This window comes from Aphis gossypii, chromosome 2 (assembly GCF_020184175.1).
Source record: "Aphis gossypii isolate Hap1 chromosome 2, ASM2018417v2, whole genome shotgun sequence".
NCBI classification, from domain to species: domain Eukaryota; kingdom Metazoa; phylum Arthropoda; class Insecta; order Hemiptera; family Aphididae; genus Aphis; species Aphis gossypii.
The window spans coordinates 80,544,125-80,565,766 of NC_065531.1; the positions used below are offsets into that span (position 1 = coordinate 80,544,125).

General features: G+C 26.5%; 1 protein-coding gene and 1 long non-coding RNA gene across 8 annotated transcripts in view; one reads left to right on the forward strand and one right to left on the reverse strand.

Annotated features, from left to right (window-relative positions):
- The window catches only part of LOC114132898 (cyclic nucleotide-gated cation channel subunit A), a 173,225-nt gene extending 154,644 nt beyond the window's left edge, over nt 1-18,581 (forward strand). For 4 of the 7 annotated variants that reach the window (XM_050198933.1, XM_050198932.1, XM_050198935.1 and 1 more), the window contains 6 exons: nt 4,030-4,185; nt 4,276-4,419; nt 7,486-7,741; nt 9,783-9,959; nt 12,712-12,841; nt 15,211-18,581. In XM_050198933.1, the coding sequence (XP_050054890.1) occupies nt 4,030-4,185; nt 4,276-4,419; nt 7,486-7,741; nt 9,783-9,959; nt 12,712-12,841; nt 15,211-15,373 (1,026 nt within the window). In that variant the 3' untranslated portion in view covers nt 15,374-18,581. Of the gene's footprint in view, nt 1-4,029; nt 4,186-4,275; nt 4,420-7,485; nt 7,742-9,349; nt 9,389-9,782; nt 10,151-12,711; nt 12,842-15,210 lie in introns of those variants that run through there. The other 3 variants (XR_007603648.1, XM_050198936.1, XM_050198937.1) reach the window with 3 other exon arrangements.
- LOC126549530 (uncharacterized) lies at nt 703-12,122 on the reverse strand. Its single transcript, XR_007603650.1, has 3 exons — nt 12,012-12,122; nt 11,681-11,785; nt 703-2,057 (listed from the first exon to the last, which is right to left on the reverse strand). It is a non-coding gene; the product is annotated as an uncharacterized LOC126549530 (long non-coding RNA).
- Nucleotides 18,582-21,642: the final 3,061 nt, after the last annotated feature.

Below are 21,642 nucleotides of genomic sequence, written 5' to 3' on the forward strand. Positions count from 1 at the left end.
TGTCAAATCCAATGTGTTAGTCATATTCACCGATACGAATATTTCACTATGAACGTCATCGTTTTCCGTATGGAGTGCCTAATCACAAACTACGACATCCGTGTATGTAAAAATGATTTTCATATGGTCCTGCAGTTTGAGTATTATCAACTTTCAATTATTCCACATTCCTTCAACTCACTCGATCCACAAATTAAGTGAATATTAAAACCAGCTACTATTGCGATTCGTTGTGGCAATCGTATAATATTGTTAAGTCATCGCCGCAATACTTATTCACAGTAGTCACGTTCAATGTCTCATCACTAAAATATAAGCTTCAAACACATTTATTCGGCAAGAGATCGAATTGCGTCGAGCGTTCACTAATTTAATTCGAAACTAAATCATCCGCGTAATAACAAGTATCACTACTGAGACGCGGGAGGTGTCCGTTATTTTAAGGTCGCAAGATTTCGGAGGAAATAGTCATTTAAATAAGTCGTATTAAATTCGTTAAAACTTATTGAATTGTCAACGTTTTGTCGCCGCTACCGAAGCGGTATACGGCAACAACTTTTAGCGTCGACCGTCCTGTTTAATCATTAATTTAAGTCGTTATACGCGTATTTTTGCATATATAACGTGCGCTGTAAACGGCAAATAAGCCTCCGTAAATGATTCATCATTCGCATAATAAATTGTAGCGTTCTCGCCCCGGTTGATTATTGTAAAAATCACGTCAAACACAGCATACGAGTGGAGTGTGATGAATTATGTATTATTATACGTTCTTAAATAACGTATTCTATAAAACTCGGTGTTGTTATAAACAAATCGTTTTGTTCTACCGTAAAACCTATATGTATAATGTATATATATATACAGAGAGAGAAAGGTACCTACGCATTAAATATTGCAAGATTTCGCTATGATTCATTGTTTTTAACAATTTGGAATTTTGATCGTAAAGTTTTAAAATTGTCACAGCTTACCACAATAACAGCAGCTGCCACTGCTGAACTTCAGAAACGCGTGCCCGCGCGTTAGTGTTGGTTATTTAATTAATTTCGTATCATTCTAATAGTATACATTTATTTGTTTCCGGGACACGAGTTATTAAATGCAAATAAATGTTAGTTTTCTGTGAGATCCACACGCTATCGATATAATAAAACATTCGAACGCATGTATATATATTAAAGTATAATAATAAGTACGCCATTCTCAAATAATATCTAAAGAACCCGCTTTTGTAAACGAATTCGTCGGGCGTGTTATCGTGTTATAGCAATACAGCGGATGATAATAGATAAAATATTGTAATGTGTCTTTTTGTATTTTTTTCGTCAGATGAATAATTTCGTTTTCTGATGTTTCATATCATCATAATCTATACAGGTGCCCCGCCACACTATTGTTAACACACACAAGATAATTTATCAATAATACATTTATAATACAACCCGAACCATTATCATTGTAATATATTTACGCTGCTGTTATATTATAGAAACGTATATAGTAATATAACAATAATAATGAATACAAGCATAACATCTCCTTTTCAAAATTGAATAACACAATTGGCAGTTATACCGTGTTAATAAATCACCCTAAATCCAGTCATAAACTATTAATGCGTTAACTATACATGCACATACTTACAGTAGACATGGGTGTAGTACTGTGTTCGAATCTTAAATCGCTCCGAAATAATATTCAAAAATATAATGATCGGTAAAAACAAAATGGTTTAAAAAAACGAATAAAACACGTTTTTGTTTCCAATAGCCCAATTATATGATACATAATGATTTACAAGCACGTTTATCTCAACACACCAAACAATAAAATATGTATAGGTACGTCAATTAAGTATTGGTATTCCAGATTATAGAATAAACATGGTAATATAATTTACAATACTGAACGCTATTATAAGATTGTTTTTTTTATAATCTCTCCCTTATTCTTATTGCCTGCGGTTTTCGTTTTTCAATGTATGATTTAATACATAAAATATTATTATTACATATTTTATGATGTCTCAAAAGTTTTGTATTGGTCTCCGTCTCCTGCAAAAAAAAAAAATTAAATAATAAAATAAGTGATCAAAAAACTTTTTAAAATAATATCACTGTTATAAAGATTAGAGAAAAAACTTAGAAGGTATAAAAAAAAATGTATTACCCCGTGATGAATAATAATTTATGACCGTCATTTTTGTGTAAAAATAATAACTAAAACTTTGATTCCACAATGTCTTGTATGATTCTAAAAACCAACTAAAAATTGAAAATATTCATAATCAACAAATAAAAGCTAACCATAAATCTATTCGATACAGAATGTAGGGATTGGAAAGTGAAAACACGATAACTTCTATCACATCGACATAGTAGAAAATATAGTGTTTTATTTCATACATTTTTAATAAAAGATAAATCACTGCATTCAAATTCCATTCTGCTCGGACATCGGTTAGGACCGGACGAGTATTCAATGTTTTTCATCCGTTGTCAATAATTGTTTCGTAATACTTTTCCTAAACTCTAGGAAACTATTAAACAAATGCGGACGTTTTCAAAATTCTAAATAGACTTGATTTTCAATCAATAAAAAAGACTAATTTGAATTTTTCAGCACTCTTTCTACCATAACAATGTCAAAAAATCGCTTCACTCAAAGGATGTAATTTCAGATATTTTAGGCCTCCAATAAATAAATAAATATGATGATACCAACAGATTTAAAAAGCAATAAAAATAAAATTCAATTTTAGTTTGTGAAATATGCCAAACGTAAATCAATTTTTTAGGCTTATAGCTAAGGGCAAAGATATAAGAGTTATAGAATTTCCATGTGTTTTAATCTGATTTTTAGGTAACCGAGATTCGTATCATTCTCTTTCGAATTTAAATACAATTTCCTATTTACATGTTTCGATTATTTTCCACCTTATGGTAAAATAGGATATATTGACGTACATATATTATATACTTTTTTGCATATTTTTACAACTAAGAAAATCATATTTTATATAATATTATTTTCGTTACAATCTATATGCAATTAAAATTAAGTTTACTTATAATACATCTATATTTACAAATATAAATGTATTTCACAATATTAATTCAATTAATAATTATAATGCGTATTTTTAATTTTTTTTTTTTTTTAATTTTTGCTTTTCCATTTGTTTTAAGTTTGGATAACAAACTTAATTGATAAAATATAAAATGGAAATAAAAGAGTGAATAGGAATCCAGTCAAGATACTTTATTGCGAAATATTAGTTATAATACATTAATACGAAATACGAATAATGATAATATAAATAATAATAATAACTTATGTTAATTACTAATAGTGATCTAAACAATGCATATTTTAGTGAGATAAGCTTTTATTTTAATTTGGATTAATTAATTACCAACTTGAGTGTTTATATCATGCACAATTGGATCATTATAAATAACTACAACGTTCTTTTGCGCTTGTGTTTTAAATTTTGAAGTGGGAAATGTTCTGAATAATGCTATTGATATTGACCGATGTTTAAAGTTTAGACAGCGTGACAGAGTATAATGGACAGAAAGTAGAGGTAAAAAATAATATGTTGTGTCATGGAACTGCTGTGGCTAAACATAAATTACAAAAACTTTTACAGATAACGTCTGATTCTTTCCAAACTGATTATTTTATGTATAATATACGACATAAAACATATAAATAAATTATATTTTTCTTTTTTATATTAATAAAACAAAAAAATTATTAGGTATACATAAAAACATTTAAAACCTCATATCATAGTATAATATAAATAAAATAATAAACACATTATAATGTAACAAGCACATAATTATGAATCTTATACGGTTAATAGTTAATGAATTAATTTCATTACGTATCAAAAATATACATTTATAAACACTAAAAAGTAATAACCATGTGGTTTTTTTGTTTTAAATTTATTATGCTTAATTGATTTTTGAACTTTAATATGAATACAAATAATAACAAAATCCTTTATAATATTAGGCTCTGGATGAAGAACGTGTATTAGCAGCTTTACCAGACAAACTAAAAGCTGAAATAGCTATACACGTACATCTCGACACATTAAAGAAGGTCGAGATATTTCAGGACTGTGAACCTGGCCTATTAGAAGAACTCGTGCTCAAGCTCAGACTTCAAGTGCGTACCTACCACCTATACATACAACCTATACATTATCGTTTTGTTTTTTTAGTTTGTATTGTATCGTTTTTTTCCTATCAAAATTAGGTGTTCAGCCCTGGAGATTACATATGTCGTAAAGGAGATGTGGGCAAAGAAATGTATATAGTAAAAAGAGGCATTCTTAGTGTCGTTGCCGATGACCAAAAAACCGAAATCGCCACTTTAAGCGCTGGAAGCGTTTTTGGAGAGGTCAGTAATAAAATGCATGGGTTTTTTATGTGTCTATGGGTTCTATACAACAAGTATTTAATCCTTTTTGATTTTTCTTATATTAGAACTTCAATTTTAATCTTCGACGATTTATTGCTCATAAAACTTCTATAATTTCAAAATATAAAGTTCATTTTTAATTTAAGACTTAAAAACTTGTTAAATTAGAGAATTCCTCAATTAAAACTATAATTAGTTGTCACTGCTTTATATATAATAATTATATATTCTAAAATACTAAATTCATTTCTATACTGACGCACATTTTGAAATATAGGTTTTATAAAAGTAATATTTAATTACACACTATTTAATTTAATTTTTTAAATAAAATCTTTTTATTTCTACATATAATAATACATAACCATCATTTGTTATTTGTTATTGAACAAAAATATGTTTGATCTCATTTGTTTTTATATGTAAAAAATAATTTTGTTTATTTTATATTAACAACAAATAATACTGCTGAAATCTTAATAATTGCTTCGATATTATTGAAAAAGCATAATATATTATAGTAACAAACTTTTCGTATATATTTCTATAATTAATTTATTTACTGCTCACTTAAATTTACTTATACACCCATAGTCAATAATAACTAGGTTTCAAATGTAACCTATGTTTTGAGAATTCGGTACCAAACTATGTGATTTATCAAATACAACTTTATATTATGCAAAATTTGTAGACACATATATACATGTTATTTCTTGGAAAACATACACGAGGAAAGATTTATATATTATATACATAAATGTATACATGTGCTAAGTATACACGTTCGAGTTTGGATATGTATTTATGTATGTATGTGCGTGTATATGGCTGTAATTAGGAGAAACACAAATGGCACCAATTAAACATACCCTCTTTTCGAATGTCAGTACGGTTTCACTTCAGAGTACCTACATTTTAAATATGCAAAATAATAAATTAAGTTGTAAAAAAGAGAGGATCTTTTTTTATGTTATTTTTGGTAATTTGGTATATTTGAAAATAAAATCGCCATTTTTTACCGTTAACATGGTCATTACATCTCCATGCCACCGTTGTGTTTATTACAATCATCGTACAATGTGTTATACCTATGATCACTAAAAAGTACAATCATTCGTAAAATCATTCAACTCATGTAATTTTATTATAGAAAGATATTTTAAATGCATTAAAGTTCATCAATATTTTGTAAAAAAAAAACCACATAAAAATGTAAATCGGTAATGTTCGTCTCAATCGTCATTAAAATACGTAGTTAGGCATTAAAATATTACCAAAATTTACATTTTTAAATTTTACTGTTGAAAATAATACATGAAAATATTATAAGAAGTATTTGATTCTTTTAGGCAATGAAATATTTATGTAACTATTATTTTCGGTGCTCAGCCAAAGAGTAATAACTATTAGATATAATTCCCTATATTATGGTTATCAATAACATACTAGAATTTAGAATCTAGCGATTCGTGATGTCAAAATCAAATCGCCATCATTGCAACATTTTTAATGGATGCCCACTGGCCATTAAATCTTATATCATAGATTTTTCCTTCTTCATTTTTCCACAAAATTATAATAATACCCAGGGGTTTTTATTTAACAGTAAACAACACAATTTTATTGGCTGTAAACATTAATGTATTGCCTTTTAACAGACAAAAAACAAAAACAAAATAAAAACATTTTTTTTATAATTTGTATACAATTTTATATTTATTATATATATTTCAAATTCTATACCTTGTTATAAACGTGGTTTTTACTACTATAAATTTGTATACATGCCTATCTAATTAATAAATATCGAATTTATAACTTATGATCTTCTGAAGTAGCGATAAACTACAAATACTATTATCAAAATAGAGACTCAACTCTATTTAAATTTTGTATTATAGAATATTATTTAAAAATTATATTTTTAAAACTATAAAAACTTTGCGAAAAATAGCATCGTACCAGCTATTATTTATTTTATTATACAAATAAAAACATTCAAGTAGTCATCAATTTTTACCAAAAAATCCGATTAAACCTATTCAAAATATATAATTTTAAAATTATATATTAATTTGATTGTATAGCCAAATAGGCTATAAATATAATTTAAAAAAAATATTAATGATCATTACTAAAATAATAATATTAAATGAATATGATGAATGTTTATTTATTTAGAAATATTATCTACACATTATAAACTTATATATATATTAGATTTTTCTATGTAAATTTAACAGTTTATATATTTCAATTATATTATTGAACAAATTAATAGAAAGCTATAATACTATAATAGCTCAATACAATTTTAATAAAATAATATAATAATCTAATTTTTATTTTTAATACCTTTTTTCAAGTTTATTATTTAATTTTATATAAATTCTTAACATGTACCTTACTCTTTCTTATAGGTAATATTAGTTTTGATTTGACATTTTCTAATACAATTTGATTGTATTTATTACCTTAATAAGTTGTATTTAAAATTTCCTAAGACTTAAAAATGCATTAAAATTAAATTAGTATTTAGTGTAGAATGTATAAACTAACAAACTTGTAGTATAACTATAATAGTACATCAATAGTTAATAATAGTATTTGGCAACTCTAAGAGGAATAAATAATAGCGTCTGATATAAGAAGATTATCTAAACTTACAAGTATTATACAATAAGATTTAAACACCAATATGAATTTAATAATGAATTATACTATGTAAAACCCCAAATATATATAATAATTAATGTATTTTCTTATTTTATTCAGTTATAATACATAATTTCATTTACGGCTTTACAACAATTCAAATTTCTAAGAAATAATATTATTTATTATACAACTAATTTTAATTATTCGTAATTAGAATATTATTTATTAAGTTTATCTATCAAACCATTAAGCATAAAATATAAATCTCTTTGAATCAATTGAGACCCATGTTTAATCTTAAAACTTTCAGTAATGATATCCCGTGAAAATAATAATTTTTTTATTACATATCTAAAATCAATTCATGACTTTTTCTTTTAATAGGTAAGCGTACTAGAAATAGCTGGAAACAAAACAGGCAATCGTCGCACAGCCAACGTCCGGAGTTTAGGGTACTCTGATCTATTTTGTCTATCTAAAAGAGATCTCTGGGAAACACTAAGAGATTATCCCGAAGCAAGACACAGCCTAATGCAACGTGGTTGTCAGCTTCTACGAAAGGATAGACTATTAGACGAGGACGCGTTCCTGCAAGCTCAAACGCAGAATGAAACCATTAACGAAGCAGTGTCTAGATTAGGTATGTATAAGAAAGTTTTATTCAATTACAAGTAGGCACAGTTTGATGACTAAATTACCAAATAAGTTTTCATAAAACATCACAATGTTTGACATTTTACGTGTCAATAACTAAAACATTTAAATTAGTTTTTACAATTATTAAGAATTTTTTTTAACCAAACTCTATAAAGCTTTATTCCAAAAACTAAAATTTGTTTTGCACAAATTATTCTACACAACACGATGTTGCCAAAGATAATTATTGCTTAAAAACAGAAAATAAATATTTATTTTCATTAATAAGGACCTAATAATCTATTTAATAAAATACGGATCATACAGTAATTCGTTTTCTTTTAGCAATAACATGTTTAGCAATATTGGCTTCAACAATAATAACAATTTAATAAAGTGTCATAACAGACATACGACTGAAATGTTAAATGTCATAAGCACTTTATATTATTTTGTATTTTTGTAGTATTAGAATTTAAAAATAGTATATTGGTATCAAAAAAAAAAAAAAAAATGTATTATATTAAAAATACATTCCTCGTAAGTTTTCTCGAATTCGATACTATTTATTTGATTTTATTCGGAAATATTAAAAAAAAAAGACATACAATTTTCTTTTGAATTTTCAAAAAGTGTTTTTTACAACATTTTCAACTTATTAAATTAATCATAGTTATAATGATATAACCATACAACTTTTAACATTGAAAAATAAATTAAAGTTATAATAATAAAACTCAATAATTTATCAATGTTGGAATATTGTAAATTGTATTTAAAATAAATATGTTATAACAATGTTGTATAAGTATTAATGTGTTATAAATACTAAAAATATGAGAATTTTAACTAAAAGCGTGTTCACAATAAATATTATATTTACAAACTTAAGCAAATATTATATCATATAGTTTTATTACATTTTAGTTATATAAAAGCTGGACTAGTTGAAAAATAAATAATGGAGTTGTAAGATTAAATTCCCATCAACTGTCATGACATATGGTTGCATCTGATAAATGATGACAGCCCATAAGATGTACAATAATTCTACACAAAAATGATTTATGACAGATATTCAATACCGATAATTTAATATAATATTGTAGCATCTCAAGCATTAATTTGAATTGAAGTAAATAGTGACCAACCAAATTTAAATATATAATATTAATATCCATTTGATTGAAAATATGTAAAGCCTTTTATTTTTATTTTTATTTTTTTATATTATGTTTACAACTTTATGAATTATAACTGTTAAATAAATTCACTAAAACCTTTTTAAGGTACCCAATTTAATTTTAAGTCGTTAAAACTCAAATGTATAATGTTTAAGTGAATAATACTGAAGTAATCACAGGCTCCTATGGTAGATATCCTATTAATCAGTATAAATTGTGAGTAGGTGTGAACAATAAATTATATGTAATACAAAGTTGGACCTAAGGTAATAATATTATAACAAATAGCATTTAAATATCGATGTCCCAAAATGCATAATCTGTGGTCATTTTGAAGGTAAAATAACCTAATTTTATCTCCATCCAAAATCGTTTGATTATTAATTCATATAGTTTATGTTTTACATACTAATTAACACTTTTAACAGATAGATACATCAATGTGGACTAAAAAGGGTGTAGACCGAAGGACCATTATTAAATGTTACAATATTATGTGTACACCTCACCACCTCGGTATAATTAATTTTCCATGATATTATGAATATATTACAATATTATAATTTTATGTTTGAATTATTATGAATACTTTGTTGTTATTATTATTATTATTATTATTTTTTTAATACTTATTAACTAATTGTTCCTGACAATGTTCCTGACTTAGTTTCTCCATAGCAAATTTAAATACATAGTTTATATTAAATTTTTTTTCATAATTTTCTATTATATCCAATCTACATTGTTATTATTATTATATTTTCGTTTATCTTAATTTTACTTTATCAATCTACCGTAAACATGCAATTTGTTTTTAACAACTATACGTTTATATTATAATATTGTGTATATAATATATAGACTCTAACCATTTCGTGTCCCCGAATCGAGGCGTGGAAGGATACATTAGATTAGCCAACAGAAGGGACGACCTTGGACAGCCGAATGTGCAACCATCTAATCACAAACAGTTGAAGCACAGGTCAAAATTCTCGACGGTCATTATCAAACCGAACAGGAAGCAATTCGCGCAAGTTTGTACGTCACCAATACGGGCGTGTGACGGACACTTGCTATGGGCGCCCGTTAATATAAGACATTATACCCACGTGTGATATAACTTATATCTCCGTCTTACCCAAAACGTTACAAATTTTACGTTCAAAACATCCGTTTAATTCTATAGTTTGTTTAATATCAGAGTGAATTAATCTATTATCATATTAAAGGTAAGAATATTACGTGGGATTACGCTTAGGTTTTTTTTTATTAAAATATTTATTTAAAAACTAGTTATGAGCATTTTAAAATTGCAATTTCGTTGTAAAATTTTAAACGCTCATGAAATTAATTGACTAATCATTTATCGAAAACCCTACGTGTAGTCCTGCATAATATTCTCATCTTTAAATTTTATTATGAATCAATAAATGTATTCTTTAATATTATAAAAACTATACAGAGTTAAATGAATTACACCGAATGTAAAATTTTACATGTTATGCATTTGTAAAACAGGGACAACACGTACGGGTATAAAGTCATCTTAACAATACGGTGAAATTACGTCCCGCGAAGATTTACGCACTACAACCGGGATCAATCGATCCACCATTTTTTGCGATGACCGTAGTGCTTAATTCTCGCGGGACACATAATCATGTATATCATAACGAGAAATCTGGGTGAAGGTTACTGCAGTTGTTTTTGTTGTTGTTGTTGTGGTACTGTACGATATAATGGCCCATTTGATTGTGTATAATATGATATACAATATCTGTACAGATAATATTATATGTCAGATTCGCCAAGAATGCTCACCGCCATGTTCTCCTTTAACTACAAGTTTCAAATTCTGATTTTTGGAATTTTCGAGTATATTTTAAGACCGCATTTTTACTTAGATTTGATTATACCATAAGCTACATTCAAAAAAGAAGTCTGCAAACAAAATTATCCTATGGTACCTAATACAAACTTCTTAGATATTTTAAGTTGATAAGTCATCACACACACACACACACACACACACACACACACACCTAATTACCTAATTTATACCTAGATATTAGCAAAAAAAAATTGTTAACGTTCATTTATCTAAATTAAAATTCTAACAGGTAGTATATTTTTCATTGAACTAATGGATTAAGTAAAACATAATTCATGAGTTGATGACATACGATAAATATAAGCTATGGGTATATATAAAATATTATGAATTTATGAATACATGTAACACATTTAGTACTCTACAACTCATTTTACTTAATCAATTTTTACAAATAATTAAATACTAATAGATTAACATTTATTACCTAGTACCTACCTACATATTGATTATCATCAAGTTCTCAATATCTCCTAAACCTTCATTGTGAAATATATAAGGCAGTATCTAAAATTTAAAAAGAAACAGTTGTTTGAAATGATATTTACAAAATAGGGGTGAGCAAGTTTGGCGAATCAATATTGCCAAGCCAGGTAATTTTTGAGTGCTGAGTTTATCCGTTAACCCAATCGTAGGTATTTGGCGTAATATCTAAAACAGCAAAATATATAGGTTGTTGAGCTAGGCGACGGCGTTGGTGGTGGTGGTGATAGCAGTGGATAAATTTTATTATATACTTCGTATATAGTTTAGAGACAGTTGACGCCCAGCTACTCAGACCACTACATATTTCGTTTTTGTAATGGATCCAAAAACAAACGACAAACAAAAAAAAAAGTAAAGTATTTGAAAGAATACTTAAACTCACCCGTAATGACAACAGCAACAATAATAATAGTAATATTAATGCACGTGATAAGTTCTGAAGCTTCCTGTTTCCTCGCTATGACATCGCTGCAGTATGCTGTATCTGCTGCAAAATCCAAGATACGTTATATACTTATATACTATTTGTAAAAAATATTATATTGTGTTGTATTATATTATACATACATATAATGTGGTTTGATAAATAAACACAATATAATTTTAATGTCTGTAACATAACAGCTGTGTGATATAGTATAATGACTATTCATATAGCACAATAATAATATCTATATAAAAAATTAAAAAATTCTATAAAATCACTTTATTACCTCTTAGGATCCTCATGCAGCTTCAAGCGTCTTCTAACTAGAACGTATCCAAATACTTTTTATCATTCATTTCTTATATGTCCTAACAAAATTGCCCATACATGACTATTTCCCTGTGTTCAGCCAATTAAAACTTACTTCATTGGCTGATAGAAGAGCAGCTGCAAATATATGTTTTCTACATAAATGTTTAGTTGCCATACCATTTTATCCGTTTCCATACTCCTTTCTCAGTGCCAAATTGTTCCACAAACTATACGGTTTCAATAACCCTATTCATTATAAGATACGCATGGCTAATGATCAATCTACCTTTTTATCATAACCCATTATCTTATTGTTATCTATTTATTAAAATATACTATAGTCTATAATATATGTAATATGTAATTGGGCTTCGCCCGTATTGTTTTAAATAAATAATACGTGTAACGTGTAATTATGTTTAACAAAACAAATAACAACATAATATACTAATAAACGCATTCGATTAATACTAAAGCTATCAATAATAATTATAAGTCTATTAATAATTAATATATCATGTCTATTTAACATTTTAATTTGTAACCATACTAATTTAACATAATATTGTTGTACACTAATAGTATTTGTGTCCACATAATATTATAAATACTTATCGTCTCTTTCGTGTGCGATGACATTTTCTAATTATTGGGATTCTTTTGTATATTTTCAGATACCACTATGAAAGATGTAACTACTCGGTTGTCAAATCTAGTGACCGAATATTACAATCAAAACGTCAAGCTCAATGAAAAAATTACCGAATTGGAGGAACAGATACGAGTTGTCAAATATCGTTCAATGTAAATATTTTGAAAAATTAAATTTAAATATATGACCAAGGTTAATTTTTTTAACTATCACACAATTAACTAAATGGTACGAGAAACAAACTTAATTACATGTTGCGCAAAACGTACATTTTCAAAGCATTCGGTCTACAAAATGTAATACGGATATTGATAATTGAAAAACTTTTTGTTTAAGTATATTGAAAAACGTAACTTTCAAATGTATTAAATGTTTATATTCCTTTCAAAATTTTCCGCGAAATTTAATAATTATTATATAGATGCATTAAAAGGGCGTTTAACCTATATATCTAACGCGGGGCATTTTTCGTTAGCCTATATAACTTTATAACTTTATAAGTATCTATTCGTGCATTGAGTGTTTTGCATAAGTCCTATAATAGTTATTAAAAAGATATTTTAAATATTACAATATGCTCATTTTAAAGAACGTTAAAGCCTATAAAATCTAAAAGGTGAAGAGTAAATATTTATTAGTTCTTTATTTTCGACTCTATGGGAAAAAAACTACAAATCTCTTAGTTTTCTATATAATATATTATATATATTTGTATACGTATTTGGTTTTATTTCGAGATTCCTACCTTGAAGCAATTTCCTGAGGTTTTCTTTTCTTTTCTCTGGGTAAGCAATTTAATTTAATTGGCGTGTCGATAAGATGTACATTTTGATCGATAAAAATTTCAATCGAAGTTCGATGCTTAATATTTTCAAGCAATGAATAACAATTGCCTTCAGGAAAATTCTCATAACGATAATTTATACAACTCTGTCATATAGTCATATTCGGAAATTTGTTCAGAAATGAATAGCATTCTACGATACGCCATTATCTATTGTAATATTTGTCCTTTTTAGCGCCTCCTTTTGTTTAAATTATATTAGATAGACAATATATTATACGCTTAACGTCTCTGTCTCGCCCTACGAACATCAAATAAATAATGAGAAATGGTACAGTGGGCTGGTCTATGTCAAGAGAGGAAAAAACGAATAATATAACTGGATTGCGGGATTATTTACGTTCTTCCGTCCCGCATACTCTTCCACTGCAAAAAGTTTTATTCGCTCTTTTGTATTTATGCATTTAAAGTACTCATTTTTTAAAAAAAAATTCTACCAAAAGTCATTATTGTAAGTGAATGTTATTAAGCGGTAGACAGATTTCTCTGTAGATCGGGACGTTTGTTTACAGTTACTCGGATGTTTTTGGTGGCGGAGGTGGAGTATAATTGCGGTATTATAGTTAAATACAATTCCGAGTCAAAATATTTGCATTCAATTTCATAAATTATTAATAGGTGTACTGCAATATTTATAAAATTATATGCACGAATTGAATGGGTGAATTCATGTTTCAAGGCAATGATAAATTGTTACTGAGCTTGATTTTTCAAAAACTTATTTCAATTTAGATTTTTATATTATTTCTCTAGATTTTAATGTTTTTTGTATTTTTATCAAAAACTTCTGATACATATCACCCGGTAATATAGAATATTATACATTTATAAAATACATCATATTAGATTTATCATCACATTCTCAATTAACAATTTTTGTTTTCAAATATTTTAGAACACATTATGAACGCATTTAATTGTCTTATAATACCTTTATAATGATTTTAAGTTGACTTTTCTTCAGGAATAAAAATACCTTAAAAGTTTAAAGTTACTATAGCTTTTCTATCGACACGGAAATGTGCATTTCTAATAGCAGGCACGTAGCCAGGGTTTTATTTTTATTTTTTATTCTTATTTGTTTACATGATTGGTAAATAAAACATATTATTTTAAATTTTGATAATGTAGGGTTGGAGATCCAGATATCATGGACTCTTCCCTGGATACAAATCTTAGTAATAGATACTTCAATTAGTTTGTTACTTTAGCTTACTTATTCCGTTGCTCAAATTCCAAATTCTTTTTTTTGCTAGTTATATAACAAATTTAGTTTTTGAGAAAATTTCGAAATTACCATTGATTTTATTTAAGTTACCAAAATATGTTTAATCGTTAAATTTACATTTGTTACCTGTTTTTAACACTTTTACTGGTATAGTAATGAGTGATAATAACCACAATATATGGTAAAAAGTAAAAATTAAAAACTAAATAACGATTATTAGTAAGATTTTATTAACAGTAATAAATTATACTTAGGTATAATGGTTCCTATTAATAAAAATTTCAAACATACATAACATATTATTAATATTATAATGGTTTTTTGATTTTTCTGTACAATCTAAAAAAAAAATTTACTAATAATGTAATGAAAATCTTCAAAAAACATAGAAACAATTGCTTTTTCAATTTAAATAAGTAATTATATTTCGATGTCTTTTTACTTTTTAGAACTGATTCAAAATATGAGGATCAACAGGGTTCGAATGTTGAAAATGACTCAACTTCATCATCTAGCCAATCAACTGTATTCGGAACTTATGCCACGAGGAGATCGTTTAACATTCCCAAGAATTCTTGGGCTCGAAGACGTCGTAAACTTAAGTCTACCTGATGTTTAAAAGATGGGCTATCTCATTTACAGGATCCATATGCTTCGGCTTAATATAAACCACGGTGATTAGTGTATATATTCTTAATATTGGATTGTTAAAAAAAATCAACTTCCAATTTTAAGTGAATTGTATACACACGGTTTATATTACATGGATCAGTGTAAGAAATAATTTTTGGATAGTCCACTGAAATGTACATATACAAATATATATATATTATGTAATACATAAAACAAAAAACGTATACCACGACAGATCAACTTTCTAGGATAATTTACGAATAAATTTTTTTGGAAGAATCAAAATATTTTAAAACTAGTATCATGATATTTTCCTAAGCTGAACAAGAGCTTAATAATGATATCAAAAATACTGTAAAATACTCCTACAGAAAAATTTTACCTATAGTCTACATTGTTTTTTTTAATAATAATTTAGCTTAATTCCACGTAAAAAAAAATAATCGAGTTAAAATATTCCCATGATGTATTAAATATAAATTTTTAAAATACCAAAATAACCATAAAGTATGTGCATCACGTTCTTGTGTTCATTTGGTTTGTAAAAAGTAATGTAATAAAATTAATATTTTAATTTTTGATAACACCCAGTACGATTAAAAATTAAATTAAACCCAAATTTAATGATAAGGTATAGTATTTTGTTACATGAGAATCTTATGATATTAAAAGCTGATTTATATAGATTTATTTTTATTGAACATTCAGTATTCCAAACTTAGATACAAAGATGAAACAAATGTTTAACAATTTAGTTATGTAATAGGAAATATCTACTACAGATCATAATAGAATATAAACCCAATTTAATTTACCTTATAACAAAATATATAATTACAAACGTTTTATTGTACATACCAAAACATAAATATGATAAATGCTTTTTGAATTGAGTGACGTAACTATTACAGTTGAGTCCCGTGGACCAACATTTACACCAAATTTGGTCTGAAATATATCCTAATTGAGTTTAAAATGTATTTTACTTCCTAATTTATAGATTTATAGTTGTTGTCAAAACATAACATGTCAAAAAATATATAATTAGAATATTTATTAACGAGAAATCAGACTCAATTAGGCGAATTATCAGACGAAATTCAGACATAATATAATTTCTAATATGGGATTAAACTGTTTGTAATAACTCCCGAATTGAGTGCCATTCCTTGGGAATTCTGTGCATTCATCAACTGTATAAGTTTGTTTCTTTATTGAAATCTTTTAGTTGGCAAACAATTTATTTACACCACGTAGGAAGCACGAAATATAGAAACATGGTGATAAAAAACTTATTTAGAAAAATACCCGAGAACTATTAATAAGCAAAATAGTTCCATATGAATTAAGTATTATATACTTTCAAATATTTTTTTATAATGACAGTTGGACCACATATGTGTTAAATGGTTCAGCGTTAAATTGCAGCTTTTACAATTAGCTATCTATGAAATTACAAAAACTTAAAGTGAATATTAGTAGGATTTCCTTTCTTCGTATTAATTTTGAATAAATCATTCATTGTATATTTACTTTTACTCGTCAGCTATCAACAAGATTCGTTAATTTAATCTATAGCGTAAAATTCCTTTTGATAGTTACTATGAACTTCAACACTGTTCTTTTAAAATCGCCTAATTAATAATAATATTACATGAAATATTATTCACAATTAATCGAATATATACTGAATAAAACTTCTACCCAATAAAACTGTCTAACATTTTTTAACATTTGTACAAATGGTAGATAGACTTAGTACCTACTTAGATGGATCGTAGAGTACATTTTAAGATGTATTTTACTACTTATATAATTTCTAAATTATTTATTAAAATATTTATTTATACTTTTTGTTTGCTATTTCAATTTTGATTTTGCATACACTAATATCAATCACCAATCATAGCTACCTATTGAATAGTGAAATGGTAATTAAAGGCATGTAAATAAAAATAATTCTCATAATGTTCCACTAATTTCTATACCATCGAAATAACTTTTATTTTAGTTAATTAGTGTAATTCATATGTGGTGTAATACGTAATAATGTGATATTATTTTATCCCTGAACGCACTATAAAAATAATATCGACAGCAAAATGTTATTTCTTACATTAACATCACAACGAGTATACAAACGTATTTTTATAACCGTATGCATTTCGTATTAAGTTTGCCATTCGGTGTGTAATTGGTGTGGGACACTCAATAATTTAAAATTGTTTTCTTTCGCTATATTGTTAGTATATTATTTATAAATTATAAATTATTATGTTTGAACATCGGTCTATGTGTTAATTATGGTATGCAGTGATGTTCGATATGGGTAGGGTTACAACGATCATCCACTAAAATTTCAGACGCCTTAAATTTTTCTTGTAGTTGAAATAGATCAATTCATGAGATTCGACCAGTCTTTAGAGAAAAAAAAATTAATTTAAAAATCTTACTATAGAGTATAGACAAACAAAAAAATAACAAAAATTAAGCCCCGCATAAGACCACACTGCAGAGTATAACTACAAAAAAAATACCTATGCAAAGCTCAAATAACAAAATTACAAACTGTTTACAAAACTAGTTTGTAAGACATACGTTCATTGTTGATTTGTCAAATCTGTATATCTATATGTTATAAGTACCTATTATTTTTTTATGCTACACTGAACATGTGTAGTTTGTGTTAACGATATTATCTTATTGTTATGTAGTCATTTGTAATTTGTATAACTATGTAAGCGAATCCACTTAAATTTATACACAGTTATAAATGTTATAATGTTATGTATAATATTATATAGTTTTAAAAGAATTCATACTGTTATTAAAGTTATTGTCTTATTGATATTATTAACGTGTACCTATAGATATGAAATTGCAAAGAGTACGACAAAAATATACATAATATATATTTTTTTTTGTACATACATTGTTTGATGTTTGTTATATACTTATATATAATATATATATAGCATAATATTGTGTCATGTGTTTTACATCGAATGAAACTACGAAATATGTTTAAGTTTTTTACCATACAAAATTAGCTTTAGGAAAGATTTTGTTATTAAAATAAAAAACCCGTGCAGACAATATTGTACATTATACACCTACATGGATTTAATAGGAACCACGTTTTAAGTTGTATTATTATCATAACATAATATATATTATACATACTTTATTATGCATTTTACAATTGTATACATGTGCACCATAAACTTACATGTATACAGTATTTAAATATAAATTACATATAGGTAGCCAAGTAGGTATGTACATAATATTAAATATATTTATAAATACATATTGTTACAATGTTTATATTTCAACGACAACTGCACGGTAAAATTTATATGATAAAATATAACGGTTTACAAATATATCAATTCACGTATATACTTCATTTAGTATTATATAATATCAGTTACCTAGCTATGCATAAGTTAGTTTGTTTAATATATAACTTAAAGTATAAAGTTATATTATATTATATGATGTAAAAATCATAATCTAAAATCCCGGAAAATGGAATAAATCATTTATTTTAATCATTTCCTAAATACCCATAACACAATGTAGAATGTAAATAATATTATTATAGTTTTAAAAGCATCTCATCTTGATGATTGTGACAAAGTTTTATGCTAATAATCTATGATGTACCTAAATCGTACATATATATAGGACATAGATGCGTAGTAAGTAAATAGTACCCATAATATACTTAGGTATATATCTATATTGTATATACCAATATTGTATACAATGTATACAAAGTAAGTAGTTATATACTATAATATACACTATTAGGACAATTAAGTAGGTACATTACAACATATTATGTAGGTAATTACTTACCTATTACGATTTATGGACACGTCCGCATTCGGAACAAATTTTCGGGGAGTTGCTATAAAATAAAATAAATATATTATTACTTTTAATCAAAATATTAAATAACTGCCTAAATGACACAATATATGCTTACACATTTATAAACTAGTTACTTAACTCTCAATTTATAAATAATCATAAACTTATTTGTGAAATAATACCATTTTCCGTATAAACTATAACTGTGTGTACAATGTGTACATAGATAGGTGTCTACAATTAATTAGCTGCCACGTGTAATTTCTTAGCGACAACAAATTTTTAACACAATTAAAAGGGCTTTGTAAAGCCAATAATATGCTGTCTCTGTCAGTGTCTTAAATTTTTTCCTAATGAAGTATCGTGAAATTTAAAACTTTCAAAATGAAAAGTTAGGCGAGCGTGAAAAAATAAAAACTATCGACAACAAACTTTGCTGACTTCGTTGATTGTAATTAAATCAGCTGACCAATATAAGAAGACCCTCAAGCTAAATACATAGGTGCACTATAATCAAGCTAGGTAATACGTATATTAGATGAAACAGGACAGTTACTTACGGTTTTACATTATGTTAAATAAAATATTAAAATAAGTATAATGAATTATTTAATTCCACAAAATACCTATAAGTATAATATGTTTATTAAAATATACCTAATTGTATAAATATATCATATATAATTATGAACTATGAAGCATATTATGCTAGAAATACTGTTCAATAAGCACCTATTTTTTTATACATTATAAGTACATGTTTTTAACTAACTTTAAAAATATATATAGAAAATTAAAAAATAATAATATAAGTAATAATCAAAAGTTTTAGTCTCTGCTATTAATATATTTTTTGATTTACAATAAGATGATATTAAAATCATTATTTTTTGATTAAACATCCAATTTCCCAAAAGTCTAAACATCTTCATAAAAGACATTTTACATAACATTTTGTATGTTTATATTTTTTAACTGCTGTATAAGCACTAACTTATGAGGAATCTTTATTATTTTTTTAAGTTTTTGACCGAAAAAAATATATGTTTCAACGCAAATCAAAATAAGCAGAAAAATTCAAATTTATTTTAAGTTAAAAAGAGTCAAAATATTTTAAAAATTTTAATTTATTCAGAAAACCCTTATATGTATAATAACTAAAATGTTTTCTAGTTTTTTTAAATGTGCTGTGATTTTGCAACTTTGAAAAAAGTTCGGTAAAAAGTAAAATCGATTTTGTCGAAAACTCTTTTAGTGTTAAAATCATAATTTTTCCCTATTTTCTTAAAAGCACTAATTATTATGTAGATCTAATTGTTACCACAAACCCCCTCAAAGTTGAAGATCGAAGCATTATTTCTACTATAGTCTAAAAGATGTTCAGATTTACAAGCACAAAAAAATACCTCATTGTAAAATCCATACATTCATCGCTATGCTCAGAATCTAATATTGTGATAATTTGTTTATTCTTATACGGAAATACGTTTTCGAAAGCTATATCCCGTCATTCAGATGAATCGTGCAGATCTTTTTTTCATGGCTGAACACATTCGTATATTATGGAAAAGCATCAAGAATGACAAGAATGCGTAAGTATTTGTTGGATCATGTGGAAACTCATATGGAAACCACGAATTCCGTTCACAAACTAGATTTTTATGATATCGAAAATAGACCTCAGTTGTATTGTGTGAGATAGAAGGTATTGTACATTTTGATTTTAAATTTTAAGCATTGGCACTAGATACTGAATTTTGTCTATCACGCGATTAGCTGTTTGATAGGGCGAACAACTACATGTTATTCATTGTAGCTATATACAAATAACAAAAGATGTGCTCAGTGCCATAAAAACCGGGTATGTAGAGTGTGAACCGCACACGGACCACAGGCCTCATACTATATTGCAGGGCCTCAAAAAGAGATTATAATACGACCACACAGGTCCTCTAGATTTTGGTTAGCATACAGGCCTCGAGTAGTCTAGTTACGGCACTGGATGTGCTAATAAAGCTATACTCCTATGTGTTTAACACTATTTAAAGTTTTTGTTTTCGAGAGAGCTGCAACAGAAAGCTTTAGTACTGTAACCATTTTCTATGACCATAATACTCAATACCACTTATCAGTGGTATTCTTTTTGAATGCTGAAGTAGTACCTACTTATAAATCAACGATTAGTTTTAAGATAACTTTTTAAGCAAAACTTCAGAAACATTGAAAAATATGGTATTGCAGCATAAGTACCAATCCAATTAACATGAGTTTATGTAAGTAGACCTAATAATCTAAGGTTATATGTGGATATTAAGTTAACAACACGAAATTAAATCTACCTATACTAAATTACTAAACGCAAGTTTATG